This window comes from Haliaeetus leucocephalus, unplaced genomic scaffold, assembly GCF_000737465.1.
Source record: "Haliaeetus leucocephalus isolate CR32 unplaced genomic scaffold, Haliaeetus_leucocephalus-4.0 Scaffold164, whole genome shotgun sequence".
NCBI classification, from domain to species: Eukaryota; Metazoa; Chordata; class Aves; order Accipitriformes; family Accipitridae; genus Haliaeetus; species Haliaeetus leucocephalus.
In genome coordinates this window covers 624,840-645,353 of record NW_010972600.1, presented here as the reverse complement: position 1 = coordinate 645,353, position 20,514 = coordinate 624,840, and the positions used below count along the sequence as shown (strand labels likewise).

The 20,514-nt window shown below is 53.7% G+C and overlaps 2 protein-coding genes across 3 annotated transcripts; one reads left to right on the top strand and one right to left on the bottom strand.

Moving 5' to 3' along the window:
* The first annotated feature begins 36 nt into the window (after nucleotides 1-36).
* On the top strand, nucleotides 37-13,172 carry TMEM259 (transmembrane protein 259). Of its 2 annotated transcripts, none has more exons than XM_010563159.1 (11): nucleotides 37-397; nucleotides 2,644-2,910; nucleotides 3,229-3,343; nucleotides 5,608-5,718; nucleotides 7,066-7,188; nucleotides 7,542-7,642; nucleotides 8,528-8,585; nucleotides 8,894-8,977; nucleotides 9,540-9,672; nucleotides 10,091-10,190; nucleotides 11,067-13,172. In XM_010563159.1, exons 1-11 carry the CDS (start codon nucleotides 164-166, stop codon nucleotides 11,913-11,915), a joined length of 2,175 nt encoding a protein of 724 aa, XP_010561461.1. In that variant the 5' UTR covers nucleotides 37-163; the 3' UTR covers nucleotides 11,916-13,172. The 2 variants fall into 2 exon arrangements, with proteins under 2 accessions (XP_010561461.1, XP_010561460.1); XM_010563158.1 differs by having other exon boundaries at nucleotides 3,229-3,397.
* Nucleotides 13,173-14,417: 1,245 nt separating this feature from the next.
* Nucleotides 14,418-19,331, bottom strand: GRIN3B (glutamate receptor, ionotropic, N-methyl-D-aspartate 3B). The gene is made up of 9 exons (XM_010563270.1): nucleotides 18,751-19,331; nucleotides 17,216-18,266; nucleotides 16,672-16,817; nucleotides 16,350-16,465; nucleotides 15,976-16,127; nucleotides 15,714-15,878; nucleotides 15,476-15,543; nucleotides 15,018-15,350; nucleotides 14,418-14,469 (listed from the first exon to the last, which is right to left on the bottom strand). Exons 1-9 carry the CDS (start codon nucleotides 19,329-19,331, stop codon nucleotides 14,418-14,420), a joined length of 2,664 nt encoding a protein of 887 aa, XP_010561572.1.
* Between the last annotated feature and the right edge of the window lie 1,183 nt (nucleotides 19,332-20,514).

Below are 20,514 nucleotides of genomic sequence, written 5' to 3'. Positions count from 1 at the left end.
CGGCGACCCCTGAGGCGAGCGGGACAGGGGCAGCGCCCGCCCGGCGCTCCGCACCGAGCAGCTCCCGGCCCCGCCGAGGCAACGCTTGACTCTCGCCCCGAGGTCCCCTCCGGCCCAGGTCAGCGCCGCCAGCGCCCTTCGGCTCCCAGCCGCAGGCGTCAGGATGTCCGAGAACCAGCCGAACGCCAACAACCACCACCCGGCCAACAACAACGGCGGCGGCGGGGCTGCCGGGGGGAACAACCGGGGCGTCCGCAACCCCAACCTCAACCAGAACCCCTTGATCAATGTGCGCGATCGCCTCTTCCACGCACTCTTCTTCAAGATGGCAGTGACCTACGCTCGCCTTTTCCCACCCTCCTTCCGACGCGTCTTCGAGTTCTTTGTCCTCCTCAAGGTGAGGGGCGGCTTTACGGGGAGGAGTGGACATTCCTCTTGCTAGCCTGCAGTCGGGCACTAAGGCATAAATTTGCTTATATACATAAAAAAGCTTGGCTCTGCTAGAGGTTACAGCCTGTGTTTGGGCCACCTACCCCAAGCTGCCCACTGAGCTCCCGTGGGCCGCTCTTCTGTGAGAAAGATGTGAATAGTCGTAACGATCTGTGGAGGTCCCCACACCACAAGAGCTGTGGTACCAGATCTGGAAATAAAAAAGAAATTGCTGAGCCAGCTTGATGGGCAGCCAGGCTGGTGTGGGTCAGGTCCAGGGATGCGGGCATGAAAGATTTCTATTTCTCTTTCCAAGCAATCACTCTTTTTGGATGTATTGCATATGTGAGATATTTGGTTGTTGGTGTTTTGTTGGAGCCTTGTCTTTTCTAGAAGCAATTAATGCATAACCCCATTTTAACCTTACTACTTTTTAGCAGTCAGCACCCTCAGCTGTGCTGGTGCAGTATCACATCCCTGCGTAACAGGGTAAAAACTGCTCACTTTCTTGTTGGTGCGGGTGCAGGATTGGAAACCCACAGAGGGGCCTGTCAGTTGCCCGTAGGTTTAATCCTGCACCGTGGCTTCCAGAGCACAAAGCACCAGTCTGGGAAATCAGAGTAAGGGGAAGTGGGGAGAGGAGCTTGCCAGGTGTCAACAGCATGCTTCTGCTCTGAGTTTCTAAAACTCAGCCGCATAAAGCAAGAAAACATTTAGGACAGCTTGTCTCATACTGCACAGATAACATTTTCTCCCCTCCCAAGAAATGTTCAAGGTTTTAACATCTCTCTCCTTTTTTCCCCGGTTGTATAACTGGATTCAGGCAGAGAGGGAGACTGCAATGGGGATGGTGCTAACGGTGAGGCTGTCAGGCAGAGCGAGCAGTCTGGCTGGTAGCGGTTCTTGCTGCTGTCTGCTTTTGATCAAAGCACTCCTGAGGAAGTAAAGACTATTCACAGGGCATCTGCAGAGAACAGCCTGCTCCCGCCAGCAGGGTTAGGAGTCAGCCAGACTCCAGCCTGGTCTCGGCTCTGTGCGCAGGGTACTGGTAGGAGGTGAAGCCACAGAACATGGTCCTGCGCACCACTGTTCACAGAGCCCTGAAACTGCTTGTGGTTCTGCTGGCTTCGTTGCGACTCCTTCTGTGACGAAGGAGGTGTTGCTGATTTACCTTCTCTAGCGTCTTCCTATGCAGCTCCTCTGCAGATGTGATGTTTACCAGTCTGTTTATTCATAGCAAATAGGTCAAGAACGATACGTAGCAAGGACAGCTAGTTTAATTAGGAATGAGCATCTTAATGCAGTTGGAAAGTGAGTCTTTGAAACACAGTTGTACCGCTTACTGTACCATCGTTTCTCGGAGCTTTCAGCTGTGAACAGTGTTGGGTAACATCCTGCTAGATTTACTATCTTTGCTAAAGGGAGCAAATTTTTTTAGTCCACTTTGTTTTGCTGTGGCTTTATAGCTGTTCTTGGAGTGAGCCAGGGCTGGGGTGTGGTGATGCTCCACAAGCCCAGCCCCGGCAGGCCAGCTCGACCTCTGCCATGGCAGAGTCCGTACCTTGCAGCAGCAAGCGGTGGATCTGAATGTGATGCTGGCGGTTCTGCTGTGGGTTTGGGTTGTCCTGCTCTTGTGGTGGGTTATCTTTTGTTGAGGTTTGCTTTAGTCTGCCTTCATAAAGTTGGGCAGTCTTTTCCAGGCTTCAACAGGAAACACTTTGTGCTGAGGAGGGAATGGTTGAAAGCCACAGATGCGTTTCTGTTTCTTTCAATATGCTTTGGAGCCTCATCACAAGTTGGTGCTGTGTTTGGTCAGTTTGCCTGCAGTGCAGTCATTTTGGGGACTTTTGCAGGACCTTACACGACACTGGGGCCTGTGCAGGTGACCTGTGCTTTCAGCAGGATACATGTACTGCACAGGTATCGGTGGCAGCGCTGGTCTTGTGAACACAAGGACATTGTTTTTGCTGCTGTCTTTGGTGTGTTCCCCTGTTGAAACACTAGTGCTGAAATTGCCTGATTCTGGGCTGCTTTGTTGTTGATGCAGAGACCACAGGGGTTGGAAAGCAAGCTCTTGTCCACTTGCAAATCCATTTGTTGAAATTAATCTGGTGTCTTTATGGGCAAAGTAGAGATGGTTAAAACTGGGGGTCCTGTAAAAAGGCCAAGGTTGGTTGGGCTGATGGTCTCTGCTGTGTTTCTTGCTGTGTGTAGGCCCTCTTTGTGCTCTTCATCCTGGCTTACATTCACATCGCCTTCTCCCGCTCGCCCATTAACTGCTTGGAGCACGTGCGAGATAAATGGCCACGCGATGGCATCTTGCGGGTGGAAATACAGCGCAACTCGAGCCGAGCCCCCATCTTCCTGCAATTCTGTGGTGTTGAGAAGTTCCCAGGAATGGTAGTTGAATCTGCAGCTGAGGAAGAGGAGGAGGAAGAGGAGGAAATGACTGTGGATATGTTTGAAAACAGCTCTATCAAGGTAAAGATGCATTCCCTGTGTACACAGAAAGAATTGGTTGTTGGTTTGGGGAGAAATAGTTTGTTAGTGCAGTCATCTTAAGTATGCCACAGTCCCTTTGTGATCTCTCGGTCACCTGGAAACAGCATGTTCCTTGGCTTTTCCTGAATCTCCACGTTAGCCTCTGATGGTTTAAGATAGAAAGTAAAGCCTGAGAAAGTGGCCTCTCTTGTCCTCCTTTTGGTGGTAGAGGCCTTTGCTGGGGGCACAGAGGGAGCACAGAGGATGGGAGCTGAAGTGACCGCTAACATGACTTTCCCTGCCATGGTTTTCCAACAGTTTGAGCTGGATATCGAGCCCAAGGTGTTCCTCAAGCCATCCCGGGTGAGCAGCACCGAGGCACTGACCCACAACGAAAGCCAGGAGTTCTCGTTTAGTGAAGCAGCCACTAAAGGTATGCAGCCTCTGAGAGAGACTGTGTCCGAGTTTGAGATGCTAGCCAGAGCAGGTAAAGACAACTTACGCTGCTATCTGTGCTCTCTCCTTCCCCTGCCCCGTGCATCTTCCCTGCACGTCTCATTCCTTCTGGCTTCTCTGGGCACGTGCATAGTAACCTTAAGTGTCTTCCCTGATGCATTCACCTGTGGTTGATCTTGTCCATACTAATGGTAGATCCACAACAAGATTTTTCCTTTGGCTGGAGGGAGGCTGGGAGTCGGGGGTCGTCTGGGCTATAAAATTTGCTGAAGCCTCTTGGTCTGGCATTGTATTTCTGCAGTGATCAGTGCCAGATATCGCACATGAATGTGAACCTCCCTCTTCTGAGCAGTTCACCATCCTCTTGAGATCCACAGGGATCCCACTGACAGCACATGTTCTTCCTTGCATTACCAGGGTTTGGGCTGTATTTTGGGTCCCTGAGTCAACACCAGTACTTGGAACAGCTAATTAATCCTGAAAGCCACCGAGCAAGTTTTAGTGGATTGCGAGATACAGCATTGCTGTTCTGCATAGTTCAGGATATCATCCTGCTTTATCCCTCCCCTTGTTCCAGCATGACTTAAGCTGCTAATGTCTCATAAACTCTAGAGGGAGATTTAGTGGCTTTGTATTATTTAAAACAGAATTCCAGTGTTGGAAAACTTCTGTTTCTAGAGGTTAGGGGAGGAAAGCTATTAAAATACATTTATGTTAAAATAGAAACATGGCAATTGAGTTCTTATTTCATTTGCCTTTTTCACCTACGCTTTTGTCCCTGGAAAGACTGGAATTCTTTGCTCCTCAGAAGTACTGGATGTTGTGGCTGTGGAGGATTGTGAGACTGGACATTGCAATGGCACTGTTCCCTTCGTCTTGCAGTGGTCTTGCTTGGTGCTGATCCAGAACTCATTAGTGCTGAATTTAAGATCGTTAAGTCGCCTAAGACTAGAGAGCAGTAAATATTTTTGGTGCAATACCTTTATTATTAGTTGCCTAAGTTCTGTAAGAGAGTCACGTTGTACAGTGCTGTGTGCACTGATGGGCTGTGCCTTGATTTGCTGAACGCCTGGTTGGAAATGATCCAGCAGTGTGGTAGGAGACAGAATTGTGCTGCTTCCCAAGGCAGTTAAAAAATTCATCTATTCAGATGGGTCCCAAATCCCCAAAATACCTGTTTGTTTGGGTTTTTTTTTCTTCCAGGTTTCTTGTGCTATAAGTACACCAAATTTGATGTTTAGACAGAATATTTTTTTACCATTTTTTATTCCATTTTACCATGGAAAAATATTTTATGATACAAAGGAAGTAATTCTTTTGTTGATATTTAAACACTTTATTTCCATTTGAGCTTAAAACTGTTTTATAATGGAAACAAAAGATGAAACAAACACACCAGCCTGTGTTTGCTGTCCAAGAAGGGGGATCAGAGGTGGGGAAGTAAAGTGGGCATTTCTGTCAGTGATGTGACATTGTAAGTCAGAAGAGGCAGGTACATTTCTTTTAAGTTATTGTATCCTTTTAACTTTTTTGCTGTGCCGTTGTGCGATGCCTGACAGCTACCTTCCCTCGCCTCTTGCAAGATATGCTGTGACAGTTTGAAAGATCAGGGATTAAATTGCTTGGCTTCAACTTAGCAGGAGGTTTTGTCCTTTCAGAGGTGATGTAGCAAAAAGCATCTATTTTGAACCTTTCTTTAAAAAAAAAAATCAAGGCAACTTCAGGCACCACTATTTTTTTTAGGAAGCCGTAATTGCTCTTGCCTTTTATTTTCGAGATTTGTAATTGCAGCAGTGACCTCTGTCTCCTGAGAAGTGCAGTGTTGGTGCCCTATGGAGTGTTTACTTGGTGTTCAGCAGGTGTAAAGTATATTTTCCTTCTGTTTCCTAAACAACATAGAAAGCAGAAATTGAACAGAGCAAGAATGAGTGGTCTAGGGCTTGCCAGGCAAAGATGTGGGCAGATTCTGGACAATGCTTGACAGACCTGGGAACTGCTGCCCTGAAGCTTGCCCAGAAGTTTCACATTAAGGACTGATGTCAAGGGAATGGGCTGCAATTTCAAAGAATTTGTATTGATTTGTTTTTAATTGGTTGAAGGAAGCTTGGAGTGTGTGTTTGCAACTGATTCTCTTTTCAAGAATGTGGTGGGAGGGAGGGAGGGAATCCAGAGGTGCTATTTCTTTTTGGTAATTGTTTGCAAACCCTGCTGTTGAGTCTCCCTTCCCACCCTCTTTTGCAGTGTGGCCGCAGGAAGAGTACATTGTGGAGTACTCGTTGGAGTACGGGTTTTTGCGTCTGTCCCAGAGCACTCGGCAGCGCCTCAGCATCCCGGTCATGGTGGTGACTTTGGGTGAGTGAGGGAGCCAGCCCACTCTGGTGCAGGGGTGGGTAAGTGCTCTGCAGAGACACCTACGCGTTGTTTCCTCTTTAGTCTTGTGGAAACTATTTATGACAGTGGATGGCGCTCATTTTCCACGTAGGAGAGCTTCTTTATGGAGTCTTTATTGCTTTAGTAGGTCATACCTTTCCAAGAGGAGTAGTCTGAAATGGTGGAGCCTGTTTCAGTGAGCCTTGATGTTACGTCCAGCACAGTTTTCTCACTGAGAAAGGAAGAGCCTCATGGTACTGAAGATCTAGGCTCAGCGTGGAGCAGCAGCAGTGCAATGTTAGAGCCCAGCGGCGAGAGCAATTGTGCATATGTCAGGGACGATACTGAGCAGATCTGCTTAGCGCTGTTTCAGCGTACTTCTGTGCCTCTTAGCACCAGCAGACTGTTTTCCTGGAACAGCGTTCTCTTCTCCTGGCATTTGCTCCATTAAAACCTGTCTGAGTCAGGAATATAGTCTCAAACCTTCTTATGCCTGTGAAGTTAACTGATCTGTAACAAGCTGTTAGTGCGGCAATCGGACTAGATTTTATTACTTACTCCTAATCAAACTGAAGTACAGCTGGACTGGAGTATTAAGCAGTTGTCCTGTATAGGTAATTGTCCGGTACCTGTCCAGTATAGGTATAGGCAGTTTCCATGTTAAATATCTATTTACTGACCTGGGTTTTCCAATTCAGCTAGGCATATTCCTTCATAAGTATCACAGTAATTTACTGCAAAATTATTTGTGTTCATGCTTCCTGTTTTGCTTAGATTTGGGCCATTTTTACAAGCTGATCAGTGTTTGTAGAGTAGAATGCAGCACCAGCTTCCTGAGATGGAATTGAACAGCCTTCACTAGTGCCCAGAGCTGTGGGGAGGTGGTGGCGTGTCCTCCGCTGGAGGAGGATGGATGGAGATGGTGGGCCCCAGCAGTGTCATGCTGAGGCCAGCTGATAGCTAAAGAGTCTCGGCCTGGCCCTCTGAGTCTTACCAGAACTTGTTTCTCTGGACCATTAGTTGGGATGAGCCTGGGGAGATAGTCCAAGCCTAGAACACAAATTCCCTTTGTGTCTGTGCCAGCAGAGAGTATGACAGCCCTGATGTTATTCTTAAGGCCTGATTGACATTAGCATTTTGACAGCGTGGCTGTATTTGTCAGGGTGTGACATTTTTCCTCCTAGTCCTGTCCAATTTAGTCTTGAGTGCAGATGCAGGTCTGCTGGCAAATGTGTCCTTTCGAGTGATGAGAAGATTGTGTGCTTGCCTTGCCACCTCTGTGGCTTAAGGTATCAACAGTCTGAATGGGTTTTTTTGTCTTCTCTCTAGATCCTACCAGGGATCAGTGCTTTGGGGACAGGTTCAGTCGCCTATTGCTGGACGAGTTCCTGGGTTATGATGACATCCTGATGTCAAGCGTCAAAGCTTTAGCTGAAAATGAAGAAAACAAAGGTGAGGCTTGGAAGAATTGCTTTCAGCAGCTGTGCAGAGCAGTCGATGTTTTTTCTGTGGATGCATGAATATCATCTTCTGACTATTGATTAATCTCTAATGCAGGGAACAGTTCCCTGTGTTATGTAGAGATGTTATTGTCAAGGACAAAATGAAAGAAGCAGGAGGAGAGAGGTGTCTGCAAACGTGATTTCCTGCTGCCTTATTGCACTGCATAACAATAAGAGTGCTGCTGTGAGGTGGTGTTGCCACAGATTTGCTTTAAATCCTATTCCTTTAGAAGGCACTGGAAGTTTGTTCTTAGTTTGTGGGTTAATCACACTGAGCTTGTGTGTTTGGTTTTTTTCCTCCAGGTTTCCTTCGCAATGTGGTGTCTGGGGAGCACTATCGCTTTGTCAGCATGTGGATGGCTAGAACTTCATATCTGGCAGCATTTGTCATCATGGTCATATTTGTAAGTTGATAGGAGCTGAGCATTGCCTGGACTCTTGAGCCTGGCACTGGTCAGCATGTGTTTGATGTAAGAGCTCTCATCTGCTTTTAAAGCTAAGCTGATGGAGTACGAGGTTCTACTCTTTTATTTTTCTTAATGTGGGTTCTTAAAGTCCTAACAGTGAAATAGAGGAGCTGAAATAGAATGGAGTAATGGTTTTGTTGTTAAAGGGGAGATTCATGTTAGAGAATCTGTAACTGTAGTTAAAATACTCAGGCTGCCAAGGCACAGGGTGCAGAAGTTTGTCCTTTGAGACTTTTAAGAACAGGCCTAACTAATTTGCCAGGAGCGACCAAGATAGAATTGAGTCTCTTCTGATTGTGTGAGATGAGGTGATTACAGATAAGCAAGACAAGATCCCAAGTGATAACTAAGCCTAGGTTCATAGTCTTGGGTGACTATTTCACTTTGTGTCTGGTCATCCACTGATGCAGCTTCTTGTACAATCATATTGTGGCCAGTGAGGAGGAAATAAGTGCTGGGTGACTGGTGTCAGAGAGGCATTATGAGTTGCTGGGATGGGATGGGAAGAAACCCGAGTTCCAGCTCTGCCTCTGTGGTTTGGTTTGGCCTCTGCTCAAATATTCAGAATAGGTCTCTTTACAAACAAATTACTGTCTATTTCACTGCAGTAATACAAAGATTAATTGATGTCTGTGAAGTCCTAATTACTCTTTGGGAAATCGGTCTGCAGAGTTCAAACTAACAAATGTGGGATATGCACAGCACACTGTGCAACATTGCAAGTCCAAGCTTGCCTGTCTGGGCCTCTGCCGTAGTGTGATTCTGAAAGTGACTCCCTGGACCTGTGTGGCTCTAATGCTGGCTTCTGTTCTCATATTTCAGACTCTGTCCGTTTCGATGCTGTTGCGCTACTCGCACCATCAGATCTTTGTCTTCATTGGTAAGGATTTTCTAAGGGATTTAGGGTGTACTGGACACTCTGCCTGCTCCAGCACAGTGTATCGTATATATACTCTTGACTGTTGTTGTTTAGAAGGGTCCTGCATGTAACTGCACAGGGAGTATGTCCCCCTGTGCCCCCGTCGCCGTGCTTGGGAGAGCTGTTCCATCTCTTGACAAGTATCAGGGATGGTGGACTTGGGACAGTGGACTTCATGTTGCAGAGCTCTGAATGGGGAGTAATGTGGTGCTGGAGGGTTCTGTGGCCCCACATCCACTTTCTGTTATAGTATGTTTTCCTTCTTGCAGTTGACCTGTTACAGATGCTGGAAATGAACATGACAATTGCATTCCCTGCAGCTCCCCTTCTCACTGTCATTCTGGCTCTAGTCGGTAAGGATGTTAGCTCACTTCTTGTGTATGTGCAGCAAGTCCCTTTGGGATCTGTAGAAAGTGTAATTCCCTGTTCTGACCTGGCCACGGCAGGTGGTTAGTGTGTCTGCTCATCACAAGGTGGAAGGCTCTGGAATTTGATGGCATAGTGAGCTGCATTGTCCTTCTGGGTCCCCTGGAAAAGCAGTTCATTTGGAAATAGCATAAACTGAAGCTTTGTATGTCACTTTAGTTCATTTCAGATTCATGCTTCCTGTGACCATGTTGCATTAGCACAATTTGAATTTAAAAAAGCAAGCAACCCAACCCAAACTCTGCACTGTCCAGAGCCAGCTGATCCTTTGCCCCGTACAGTGACCGCAGTCAGCAGCGAAACATGTTTGCCCTTAGCTGCTGCTTTAAACAGAGCTAATTTATCCTGCTGTGGTCTTTGCTGTACAGTCATACAGCCCCAGCTCTGAAATGACAGAGGATTCCTTCACGTGCCCCTTTGGGAAGCCCTTTGCTGAACTGTTGTCTGTGCCCTGCAGCATGCTGATGTCAGACACCCTCTGTCCTGTAGGTATGGAGGCCATTATGTCAGAGTTCTTCAATGACACCACAACTGCGTTTTACATCATCCTTATTGTATGGCTGGCTGACCAATACGATGCTATCTGTTGCCACACCAATACAAGCAAGAGGCATTGGCTCAGGTAGGAGCTGACTGGGACTGCATTCCCATATTGTGCGTTCTCACTGCACGTCCTGTTCTCTGGTGGGAGAAGGCTGCTTCAGATCCCTTCTGGCCCTCCCAGGCAGGAGGGCTTCTGCTCTTGAGAGCTTCTTTATGTCTCCTTGGGAGCTGCCCTGCGTGTCATAGGGTCCAAAGTGCAATCTCTTCCACTCTGGGTTTTGTGCCTGGATCTCAAGAATCACCTCAATCCTTTGCCCGCCCTTTGTTTTGCCCTGTTGAAGATCTTTTCTTAGGGAGGCAATTCTAATTACCTGTTAATGGGAGTCTGCACCACCCTGTGCAAAGTGCCTCAGCTCACAACAGACTTAGGAGTAGAAAGAAACTCATGTTTGTCCTGTCCATTGACGTATCTTGATATTTATTGCTTTTCTGTCCAGGTTCTTCTATCTGTACCACTTCGCTTTCTATGCTTACCACTATCGATTCAATGGGCAGTACAGCAGCCTGGCTCTTGTCACCTCGTGGCTCTTCATCCAGGTGAGTAGCTGCCACTTTGGCTGCATGTTTGTGCAACCAGCCACATGAAGGCAAGTGCCATCGTGTGAATTCAGTCCTGGTTGCTCCACATGCCCCAGAGGGGTCTGGCTGCCTGCAGTTTAAACTGTTACATTGCTGATTGCTCATACTGGCTGTGCTGTTAAAAAGTGAAGGAAATCAACCGCAGTTTGGGCTTTATCAAACTTCTTGTCAAGCTGAGTTTGAGTAGCAATCTTTATTTATAAAAGAGATTGAAATAATCCCTGGTCTGGAAATGGAACAGCAGAAGGACGCTATTGAACAGCAGGCCTTTTTGGTCACTGGCTCAAATCCAGCCGCATGACTCTCAATAGGCTGATGTCAAGTGAGTTTTGGAAGGTGTTAGGGAAGGATTTCTATCCCTTCTTTCTGGAAGAAATCCTACTGAGGATCTCCCATGCAGAGGCTGAGGAATCAGTCAGGTCTGTGCAGTGAAGATGCTGGCAAGACCAGCTCCAAATTGATGTCTCCAATATCCTGGTTCAAGCAAACCTTTTGTGTGTCTCTGGCTGTTGACCTGCCCCCTTTTCTCTGCTGCAGGATGGAGACAGGGAACTGAGGATGGGACAGAGAAATGCTTTTACCCTTCTTGTTCTCAGCTGTTAAAAGGGATGCACAGTTGTACTCCATTGCCTGTCTTCAGAGAGAAAGCAGCTTTCAGGAATCATAGTAGAAGGGATAAATCTTCCCAAAATTTCAGATAACCTCTTGGCTATCAGAGCAGCCGAATTCTCCAGTCACTGTCTTTACAGTGAGAGGAAAGCATGGTTTTCTAAGGTATGTCTGGGCTTGCAGCCCTGGCCCAATGAGTGACGCCTTTCCCTTTGCTTCCTCTAGCATTCAATGATTTACTTCTTCCATCACTATGAGCTGCCAGCCATTCTCCAGCAGATCAGGATCCAGGAGATGCTGTTGCAGAACCAGCAAGTGGGCCAGGGGACTCAGACGACACTCCAAGACAACCTCAACAACAACACTACAGCTGCCCCTGTTGACGTGGGGAGCCGCCGACCCCACCTGGCCGCCGGACCCTCTGGGGAGAGCAGCAGCTCGGCTGCCCTGACTCCCAGCGAGGCCTCCAGCGTCATCGCTGCCGCCACGGCAGCTTCTGTTGGGAGCGATCTGAACTGGGTAGCTGAGACAGCCGCTATCGTTACAGAAGCCTCGTTCCTCTCCGACCTGAGCACTACCCTCCTGGAGCCAAATGTGGTGCATGAAGCCATGGCCAATGGGAACCCTCAGGATGCTGCCGCTGCCTCCAGTCTGGTTGCCCGCATCAGGGTCAGCAGCGACCACCCGGAGACAGCCATGGGCTCTATCACCATTGAAGTCACTTCAACATCTGTGGTGGCTGCAGCAGATGTTCCCCCCACTGCAGAGGCGGCACCAGCTGTGCCCCTTGTCCCGCTGCAGGAGGAGGGGGCCTCCATCCCCAGCCCTTCCCTTCCTGAGCAGACTGAGGCTGTCGAGGGCTCAGACAGTCAAGCAAAATCTAGTGGCAAGAACTGCGTTGTAAACAGCAGCATGGCAGAGACCCCTCCAGCCTTTGTTGAGGACACTGATCAGGACAGACGTTTGGGGCATGCTCTTGGGGACCAGGGGGAAAGCAGCCCTTGCCCAGCACCAGCAGATAGTACACCTAGCTCCAAACCTTGCTTGGAGCCAGACTTAAGGAGCCTGTCTTGAGTCCCTGTCACTGTAATTCTGGACTGCCAGGAAGGCATTTGGATTTCGTTTGTTACTATTTCTCACTTCGCCATCATCCTTAACCCATGAATTCCTCTTAGCAGAGGCAGAGCAGCTGGGACAGAGAAAAGGTGCTGTGGTGAACTCCCCTGGGAAAAGCACGTGTGCGCTTGTGTACAAGAGAGGCTGCTGTGTGTGGGACAGCCGGGAGGGAGGGAGGACGCGTTCGCTCCCATGGCCTGCGAGACTCAGGGGCTCAGTGCCGAGGCTGCAGGCGAGCAGGCTGCCTGCTCAAGCCCTGCAGTTGGCTCCGTGCCCCAGCTTTTCCTTGCCCCCAGCTGCCCCAGCTTTGCCCCCTGCGGTCCCCTTTGCAGTCCAGGTGCTGTTCACAAGTGTGAGCTGACTTAGGACAGACCAGGCATGTGTGTGGCGACTTTCTGGTTAGAATAGCAGCTGCGTATGAACAGGGAGTGTTTTCAGATCCTCTTGGGAGAGCCACAGAAAGCAGAGGAGAAGCCTAGTAAACTTTCCATCCCCTTAAGGGGAGCAGGAGCTTAAGACCTTCCCCAAACACTAGATCTTCTCATGCCAGGGCAAAGCTGGGCAATAACCAAAGCAGAAGCTGCAGTTCAGCCCCATTTTTTTCTGTCCTTGAACTCCCTTCAGTCAGTGGGTTTGGTGGATAGAAGCTGCTGTGTCCAGGTTAGGGCTTCCATCCCAGGAGAGATGCATTTGGCTGGGCGTGGAAGCAGTGGGGTCTATTCCTGTGCCTGTCAGCCCTGGAGAAGTGCTGTTCCTTCTGCTGCTGCTGACCTCTGCGAGGGCTTTGGGAATTTGGCCTCTCTTAGGTGCATGGGGCCAGCATATGGTGGGAGCTCCTGGCACAGGCAAATAGTCTCAAGTAATACCTGCTGGGAACTGACCTGTAGTGTCAGTGTCTAGAGACGTTTGGGATGAGGACAGCAGCTCTGTCTCTGTACAACTCTGCTTTGGGTACCTGCCTCTGTGGGTGATGTAGTTTGCTTTTTTAGTGCCTTGTCTCTTCAATGGGACACGTTTGCATTTAAGATCAGCCACATCCCAGAGGAGAGATCGGCTTTTCACTGGCTGAACTGTTGCATGAGATGGTTTCGCAGGGAACCAAAACACTAAAGCCAAGACATTTCAGCTTATTTTCCCTCATTTCCTTGGCAGGGGAGGTGAAGCTGGCTGCGCTCAACCCCTCTGCCATGCAGCTGGCTGACTTGGTACCATGGGGCTGGGACAGATACCAGCTGGACCCACAAGAGGGTATGGCTGGAAGGAAGGTTTACGCCTGTAGGTAGAGCGGAGTGATGCAGGAGTGCGACATGTCTGTAGGGCTCAGAGGAGAGAGCAACTCGGGGAGAAACGTGGTGGAAAAGGGCAGCGCTGGGAGGTGACGTGTGGGGCACTCTGCTCTTTGGAGGGGGTAGCTGGGTTGCTGCAGAAGTGTCCCCAAGTCCAGCCTCGTCTCCCCACAGCTGAACAGCACCTGTGGAGTCCATCTCCCTTGGAGGGTTCTTGTGTGTGTTTTGGTGTCTTCCACCAGGAAAGGGTTTCCATGTCAGCACTGCGTGGGCTCAGAGCTCCTGGCTTCACTTTCTCTGCATTTCCCACCCAGGTGCCCCCCCCTCCCCTTTTTTTTCTTTCTATTTCAAGAAGCCCTGGGTGTTGCTCTGGGGAAGGAGGGAGCCTGCTTGTGACCAGCATGTCAGATCCTTCTGCAGCCAGCCTTCCTGGGAAGGGCGACTGGCTTTCTGCCTCCTGCGTGGGTGTGCCAGAGGGCAAGGAATAATCGTAGGCTTTCAAGAGGTGGGTGGGTGGGAAGGGAAGGGGGGGGGGCAACAAACCAAATGATTTGATGAATGAAGAGTAGAGTTCATTCTATTTAATTAATGTACAAAATGTGTTTGTATATAATAATAAATATTATATCTAACAGCTCCTGGGGTGTCCTGCTAGCAGTTGTGCTGGGTTCCTGCTGCAAGTCGAGGTGTGAGGGTTCTGTGGCGTGGGTGCGGGGGCAGCAAGCCGAACACTCCATATTTCAGAGGCTGCTGCTGCCCTTGGGGAGGGCCCCCCTTGCCCCGTTACGGCTCGGAGGGGTGGTGGCAGAGCAGGGGGGGCTGAGCACAAGTCCCCGTCACGGCTGTGCTCACCGGTGTTTGGCAGCCTCTTTGTGCGAGTGGAAAGGCTGTGGGGAGGGAAGATCTTTTGCTGTGCTCTCGCCTTAGTCCTTTCACGGCTGCCTGTAGTCACCCACAGTTGGACTGTGAGTTAATTTCTCCCGTTGGCCGGTGCTATCCATCTCTCACCATCTGCCCGAGGAAGACTCCGTTTCTGGTTTGAGGTGGCTCTGGAGATCAGCCTGGCTTTGCTGCCCTGGAGCTGGCTCTCACAGAGGGGAGGTTGGGGTCTCGGCCTGTCCTGCTGCCACATCAGTGCCCTGTGGGATGTGGGCTACTCACCTTCCTCCTCCTCCTAATCGCTGCTGTCCTGCGGTGGGGCTGAGCTGGGCCAGGCCAGCGAGTGCCTGTGGAAGAGGGAAGGGAAGGGTTACCCTTGCCCCAAGCCTTGCTGCATTTAGGATGCAGCTGGAAGAGAAAAAGCAGAGTTTATTTTTCTCCATCATCCTTATTTACATGGTTTGAAAACACAGCGTTGCTGAAGTGTCTTCCAGCAGAAGTGCTGCACTGTGTCCTTGCTCTGCAGGGGCCTCTCATCTCATCTCAACCCAGTGCCTTCCCCAAAACTAACCCCCCCCTCACAGAAGGCTGCTGGCTGCTGTTCAAACCCCTGTAGCCAGCGGGAGGGAGGTGAGGAAGAGACGAATGCCCCAGAGCTGGGGGACGGAGGCAGCCCCAGGACATTCCCCCCCCCAATCCTGTCACCTCAAGGGCTTTTTTCCTTCCATCCCTCATCTCTTTGCTCCTGCTCCGACCAAGGGAGCGGGTGGTGGTCTGCCCTGCCCGGCTCACCGCAGAGCAGCCCGACCTGGGGTGTTTCTTGGGGGGGACTGCCTGCCTCCTCCCTGCCCATGGAGCAGGCTGAGCAGTGCCCTGGCCCCCCACCCCACGTCACCTCTCCTCCCGGGGCTCCTCTGTGGCTGGTGGAGCAGGCAATGCCCGGCTGCTCTTCACCGTGCCCAGCACGGCCACCAGCTCGCTCTTCCTCACCAGGGCTGCGTGCAGCTGGTCCCGCATCTCCTGGATCTTCTCCTCCAGCTCCCAGAGCTCGCTCTCGCTGGCCACCCTGTCCGGGGGCTGCAGTGCCTGCCCATTCCTGGGGTGCTGCAGGGACCCCTCACCCTTGGAGGGGGCTTTGTCCACCTGGAAGCGTACCCGTCGTGCCTCCTTCCGCAGGGTGCTCCAGGGCTGTCCTGCCGCCGGTGCCTGCCTTGGCTGGAGGTTGCACCTTTTTGGGAAGGGGGAGAAGGATTGAGCTGGGAGCTGGCGGCTGGAGGTCCTGCTGTGCCCCCCCCAGGACAGTGGGTGCCCACGGGGAGCAGGAGCAGAGCAGGGCAGGCGCGCAGCCCGTACCTCTGCTCCAAGCTCAGCTGCTGGCTTTTCCGCTCCTCCATGCCCATGTTCAGAGCCCGGTGGATTTTCTGTGGGGCACACCCGAAGTGTGAGATGGACGGGCGATGGTCTGGGGGTCAACTGGGGGGTGATGGTCCAGGGCCAGAGGAGGGCAGAGGTTGTTCAAGGGAAGAGGGAGCAGCGGCACAGGGTGGGGGGTCTTTTGGGCGCTGGGTGAGCCCATTCCCACCAGCCCCACCTGACTCGTGTGCAGCCAGTAGTTGAATTTCTTCTTGCGCTTGATGCGGGGCAGGACGAGGCGGTAGAAGACATGCTCGCCCAGCGAGGTGAGCAGGGAGCCGCTGAGCCCGATGCAGAGCAGCACGAAGAGTCCCGAGAAATGGTAGATGCCCATCTGCAGGGTCTGTGGGGAAAGGGGGGGGTGGTGTTCGCTGGGCTGGGGGGGGGGTGTCAGACCCCCAGAGCCCGCCCCCCTGAGCCGAGAACACGGCCGCCCGCACCTCCGTGACAGCGAAGACGCGCTTGCCGCAGGGCACCATCTTGTACCACTTGTCATGCAGGAGGTCGATGAATCCGGCCGACTTGTAGCGGCTGATGAACTCGGAGATGTTGGAGGTCAGCGGCGAGTTCTGGGGGAGGCCAATGCCGTAGCCTGGCCACGGTGGGGGGGTGAGGGGAGAAAGCAGCAGTGCTGGGGTGTGTGGGGGGGTTAAAGCCCCAGCACCCACCCTGGAGCAGGCACCCTCCCTGCCCTGCATGGCCCCATCCAAGCTGCAGCCAGACACACATGTGTACAAGGCACATGTGCACACACACGCACATACACACACACACAGAGACCCTCCCCTCCCTGCTGCAGACCCCCCCCTCAAACCTTCAATAGCGAAGGGCTTGCCCACAGTGAGCAGTTTGCAGTCGGAGTCGATGGAGACCTCATAGTCCAGCAGCGACTTGTCCATGATGAAGGCGTTGAGCTTGGGGGGCTCCGTCCTGCACCAACACGGGGGGGGGCCCTCAGGGAGGGGGCTGCTCCCCCCTTCCCCAGGGTCCCTCCAACCTGACATCCCTCCCTGGGGTTGGGGGGGTTGTGTATGTGCAGGGTGGGGGTGCACAGGCTGCAGGGATGGTGCAAAACCTGCCCTGGGAGGGGTAAAAGGGGGGGTGGGTAACCCCCCCATGCCCTTCCCACCCCTCACTTGAGCATGGTGACGCCAGCAGGGGTGGTGGGGACGTTGTATCGCCGCATGTACTCATGCATCTCCGGGAAGCTCTTCTTGATGTATTCCTCGGCGCTGCTCTCCCACACGGTGCCGAAGCGGAAGCCCTGCGAGGGGTGATGCAGCTGGAAGGAGGGACCAGCGTGTCAGTACCCCCAGCCCAGGCAGGAGCAGCCCCCGGCTCCCTGGGGACACGGCCCCAAGCCCTGAGCACACGCAGCCCCAGGCGGGGGGGGTCTGGGCATCCCATGGAGATCCAGCAGCTCTTGCGGGGTGTCTGGCAAAGACCCCCCCCCCAAGGGCAGCCTCAGCATGAACACACATCCCCCTCACCTTCCTGGGACCTGAGAAGACCCACACACACAGCCTCAGGAGAGGCTGTGCTGCAGGACTGGGGCTGGAGAGACCTTTCACGCTCATCCCAGCAGGGAAGACGCAGCAAGAAGCACAGACACCACCCCCCCCCTTCCCTGGACCTCAGCCCTGTCTCACCCCAACTGAAGCAGCCCAGACAGTCTCCCACCTTTGGGTCGTGGATGCCCGAGAGCTCCTCGAAGGTCTTGTCCCCCACCATGACGGCCGCAAGGTTGGCCGTGTAGCTGGAGAGCACCAGGAGGCAGAAGATGGCCCAGAGGTTCATGAGGAAGCGACCAGTGCAGCACTTGGGCGTCTTGCTGGACACAGTGCGCCCAAAGAGGATGGCATAGCAGAGGTTGAGGGCTGAGGAGTAGGAGAAGATCTTCATGCGGTTGCGGCCGTGGGGGGTCATGCCGTAGGGGCTCTTCCACTCGTACAGGGTGAGGAAGAGTGCCGTCATGTGCAGGGCCACGAAGATGCCCACCCACATGGTCCAGTGCAAGGGCCACATGAAGGCCCCAATAGGCGACGCCGTGTCCTTGGTCCTCACCAGGATGCCCAGGCTGGTGGAGAAGAAGGGACTGGTGAAGTCGATGACTTTGCTCCGTGCCGAGTTGATGCTGAAGGAGGTGACAGCCATGTGGGCTGTGCCGCTGAGCAGATCCCCCACCAGCCCTGTCCAGCGCCCATTCTTCCAGGCCCCATATTTCCCATCACCCACGATGTAGAGCTCAAAGTCGAAGGGCACGTCCTCTGCCAGCTTCTCCAGCAGGTCGATGCAGTACCCGTAGCAGCACTTCTTGTACGCCCGTGGCACCGAGCCGTTGTCAGCGCCAAGCTCCTCGAAGAGGGAGTCCAACACCACCGAGTCATTGGTGCCGGGGTCCAGGCAGAGCTGCCCGGCTGGGCAGCTCCCGTCCTCGTCTGCCTCCCTGGTGAAGACGAAGGGGTGCTCCACCAGCGTCACCACCCGCAGCCTCACACGGGCCCCCCCTACCCCCTCGCTGGGGCTCTTGCGCTGGCGGTGGCTCTGCCACGCGCCCTCCTCCAGCTCCAGTTTGCCGTGCTGCCAGGTGCCCACCGTCACCCAGGTGGGCTCCCCCCGTGAGTCCCGCTGCAGGCTCCAGACACGGTACTGCTGCTCCAGGCGCACCAGCATCGCGTTCTCCACACGCACAGGCCCCGTCCGGCCATGGAAGGATGTGTTGGCCAGGAACCTGGTGGGGAGGAGGGTGTCAGCTCCGGTATCACCAGCTCCGGGGCCACAGCCAGGAAGAGCAAGAGACTGAGGGATGGGGCTTGTGGCCTGGAGCAGGACATGACCGACTCAGGCACAGACAAGGACAGGGAGGAGCAGCAGGATCAGCCCCGCTGCCCTGCAGCTCGCTGTGTTGGCAGGGCCAAGTGTTATTAATATTTATAGAGGAACTGCACTCGGGCAGCATTAGGGAGATCTGAAATGACACGTCCCCCCCCATGCAGCTGGCACAAATCATGTCCCAGGGAGGGCATCAGGGACCGGGGGGGAGCTGAGCCCCACGGCAGAGGCTGCACACACCAGGGACCACACCAGGCTCTGAGCCCCAGGTTCTCCCTGCTCTATCGTCACCCCATCCTGGGGCTGGGGCACAGACCCACCCCTGCACCCCAATACGATAGAGCTGGGGCGAGGGAAAGGGGCACCCACAGCACCTCCCTTACCGAGAAAGGAAGAGCCCTGAGGACTCGCTGCCTGCCTGGCGTCTGTCGTTGCAGTTCACCATCGTCTGCAGGAGAGCCAGGTCAGGGCGGACATGGGCAGCACTGGTGATGGCCCGGGACACCAGCTCCACTGCATCTTGGATGAAGAACTCCAGCGGTGGCCGGTTGACCTCCCCGTAGGCCAGCAGCCCCAGGGGCAGCCCCTCAGTCTGCAACTCACCAGCGCTGAGCGGAGAGCCCAGCATCCAGTGAAACTCCTGCGGCAGCAAGCCCAGTTCTTCAGCTGCCTGGAAGATGAGCCGAGCACGTCGCAGGTCACAGCCGAGCACCAGCACGGGGCTGGAGAGAGCCCTGAAGCGCTCCTCATGCTGCCGGAGGTAGCGAATGGCCCCAGGCTCGTCCAGATAGCCGAGGTCCAGGACAGTGCGGAGGAAGAGTTGGGAACGGTGGGCCCAGAGGCCGAGGAAGCCAGAGACATCCCAGGGGTGGCAGAGCATGAGGTTGGTCTCCTTCCAGTCGTTGGCCTGCAGGACACTCACCAGCACATCCACCAGCGTCTCCAGCGAGCTCTGTCGGTCCATGTGGAAGTGGAGGGGGCTCTGCCAACACACAGCGGTTGTGGCTGTCCCCCCACCCTGCTCTTCCCCTTGGGAAGACCCCAGAGGCAGCACCAGACAGACACGGTCCCTCCCGCCCTGGAGCCACCCGGCGCTCCCTGCCTGCTCCCTGCCCGTTCCCAGCCCCATCGCGGCTGAAGATGGTTCCCCCCACCCAGCACTGGCCATGCACCCACCCATGAGCCAGAGGGATGCCCAGGGACCAGAGGGGAGAGCCCAGGGATGAGACCCCCATGGGACACCCGGCTGGGTGGGCACGAGGGTTCATCGCCACCCAAGCAGTGGGTTCTGCATCCCCCTGCCCACACGCACAAGGGTCTCACGCTCCCAGCCAGGCGTTCCCCCAGCTCCCTGCCACCGGCACGCTCCAAGGACACACTGCTCGCCAGGCAGCAGATGAGCACGCATGGAGGGCAGCGCAGCCTGTGGGTGTTCGCTGCCTGCCTGGACATCGCTGGGGGACAGGGGTGACCACAGTCCTGACATGTGCCAGAAGAGGAGTCACCTCTGCCCAGATGCAGCCTGGGGTCAGTGCGCACATGGAGGGGCCCAAACACGATACGGCCCTGTGTGGAGGTGGTCTGTCCCCAGGAGGGACTGGCTGAGGGAAAGGAGAGGGACAAATTCAGCCCAAGGACACAGGGCTGGGACAGGTCTCAGCTTGGCAGAGATTGGGCTGCGAAAAGTGGCACCGGCACGTATGGATGTTGCTGCTGGGACAGCAGAGCTGAACCAGGCAGCAGAGGGGACTGTGGGGATCCAGCATCAGCACCGGGCACGTCCCTGGAGTCCTTCTGGGGCCAGCCCGGGGTCAGGACTGGGGCTGGAGGGGGCGCCGGGGCTGCTGGAGGAGCCGGGGAAGTCGCCTTTGGAGTGGGAGCTGGGATAGAGCCGGGCAGAGGGCCAGGAGAGAGATGAGATGGGGGCTGGGATGGAGCTGGAATGGAGCCAGGATAGAGCTGGGATGGGGCTGGGATGGAGCCAGGATAGAGCTGGGATGGAGGCTGGGATAGAACGCGGATGGGGCTGGGATAGAGCTGTGATGGCGGCCAGGATAGAGCTAGGATGCGGCCAGGATAGACCCAGGTTGGGGGTCAGGATAGAGCCGGGATGGAGATGGGAATGGGGGTGGGATGGGGCCGAGGTG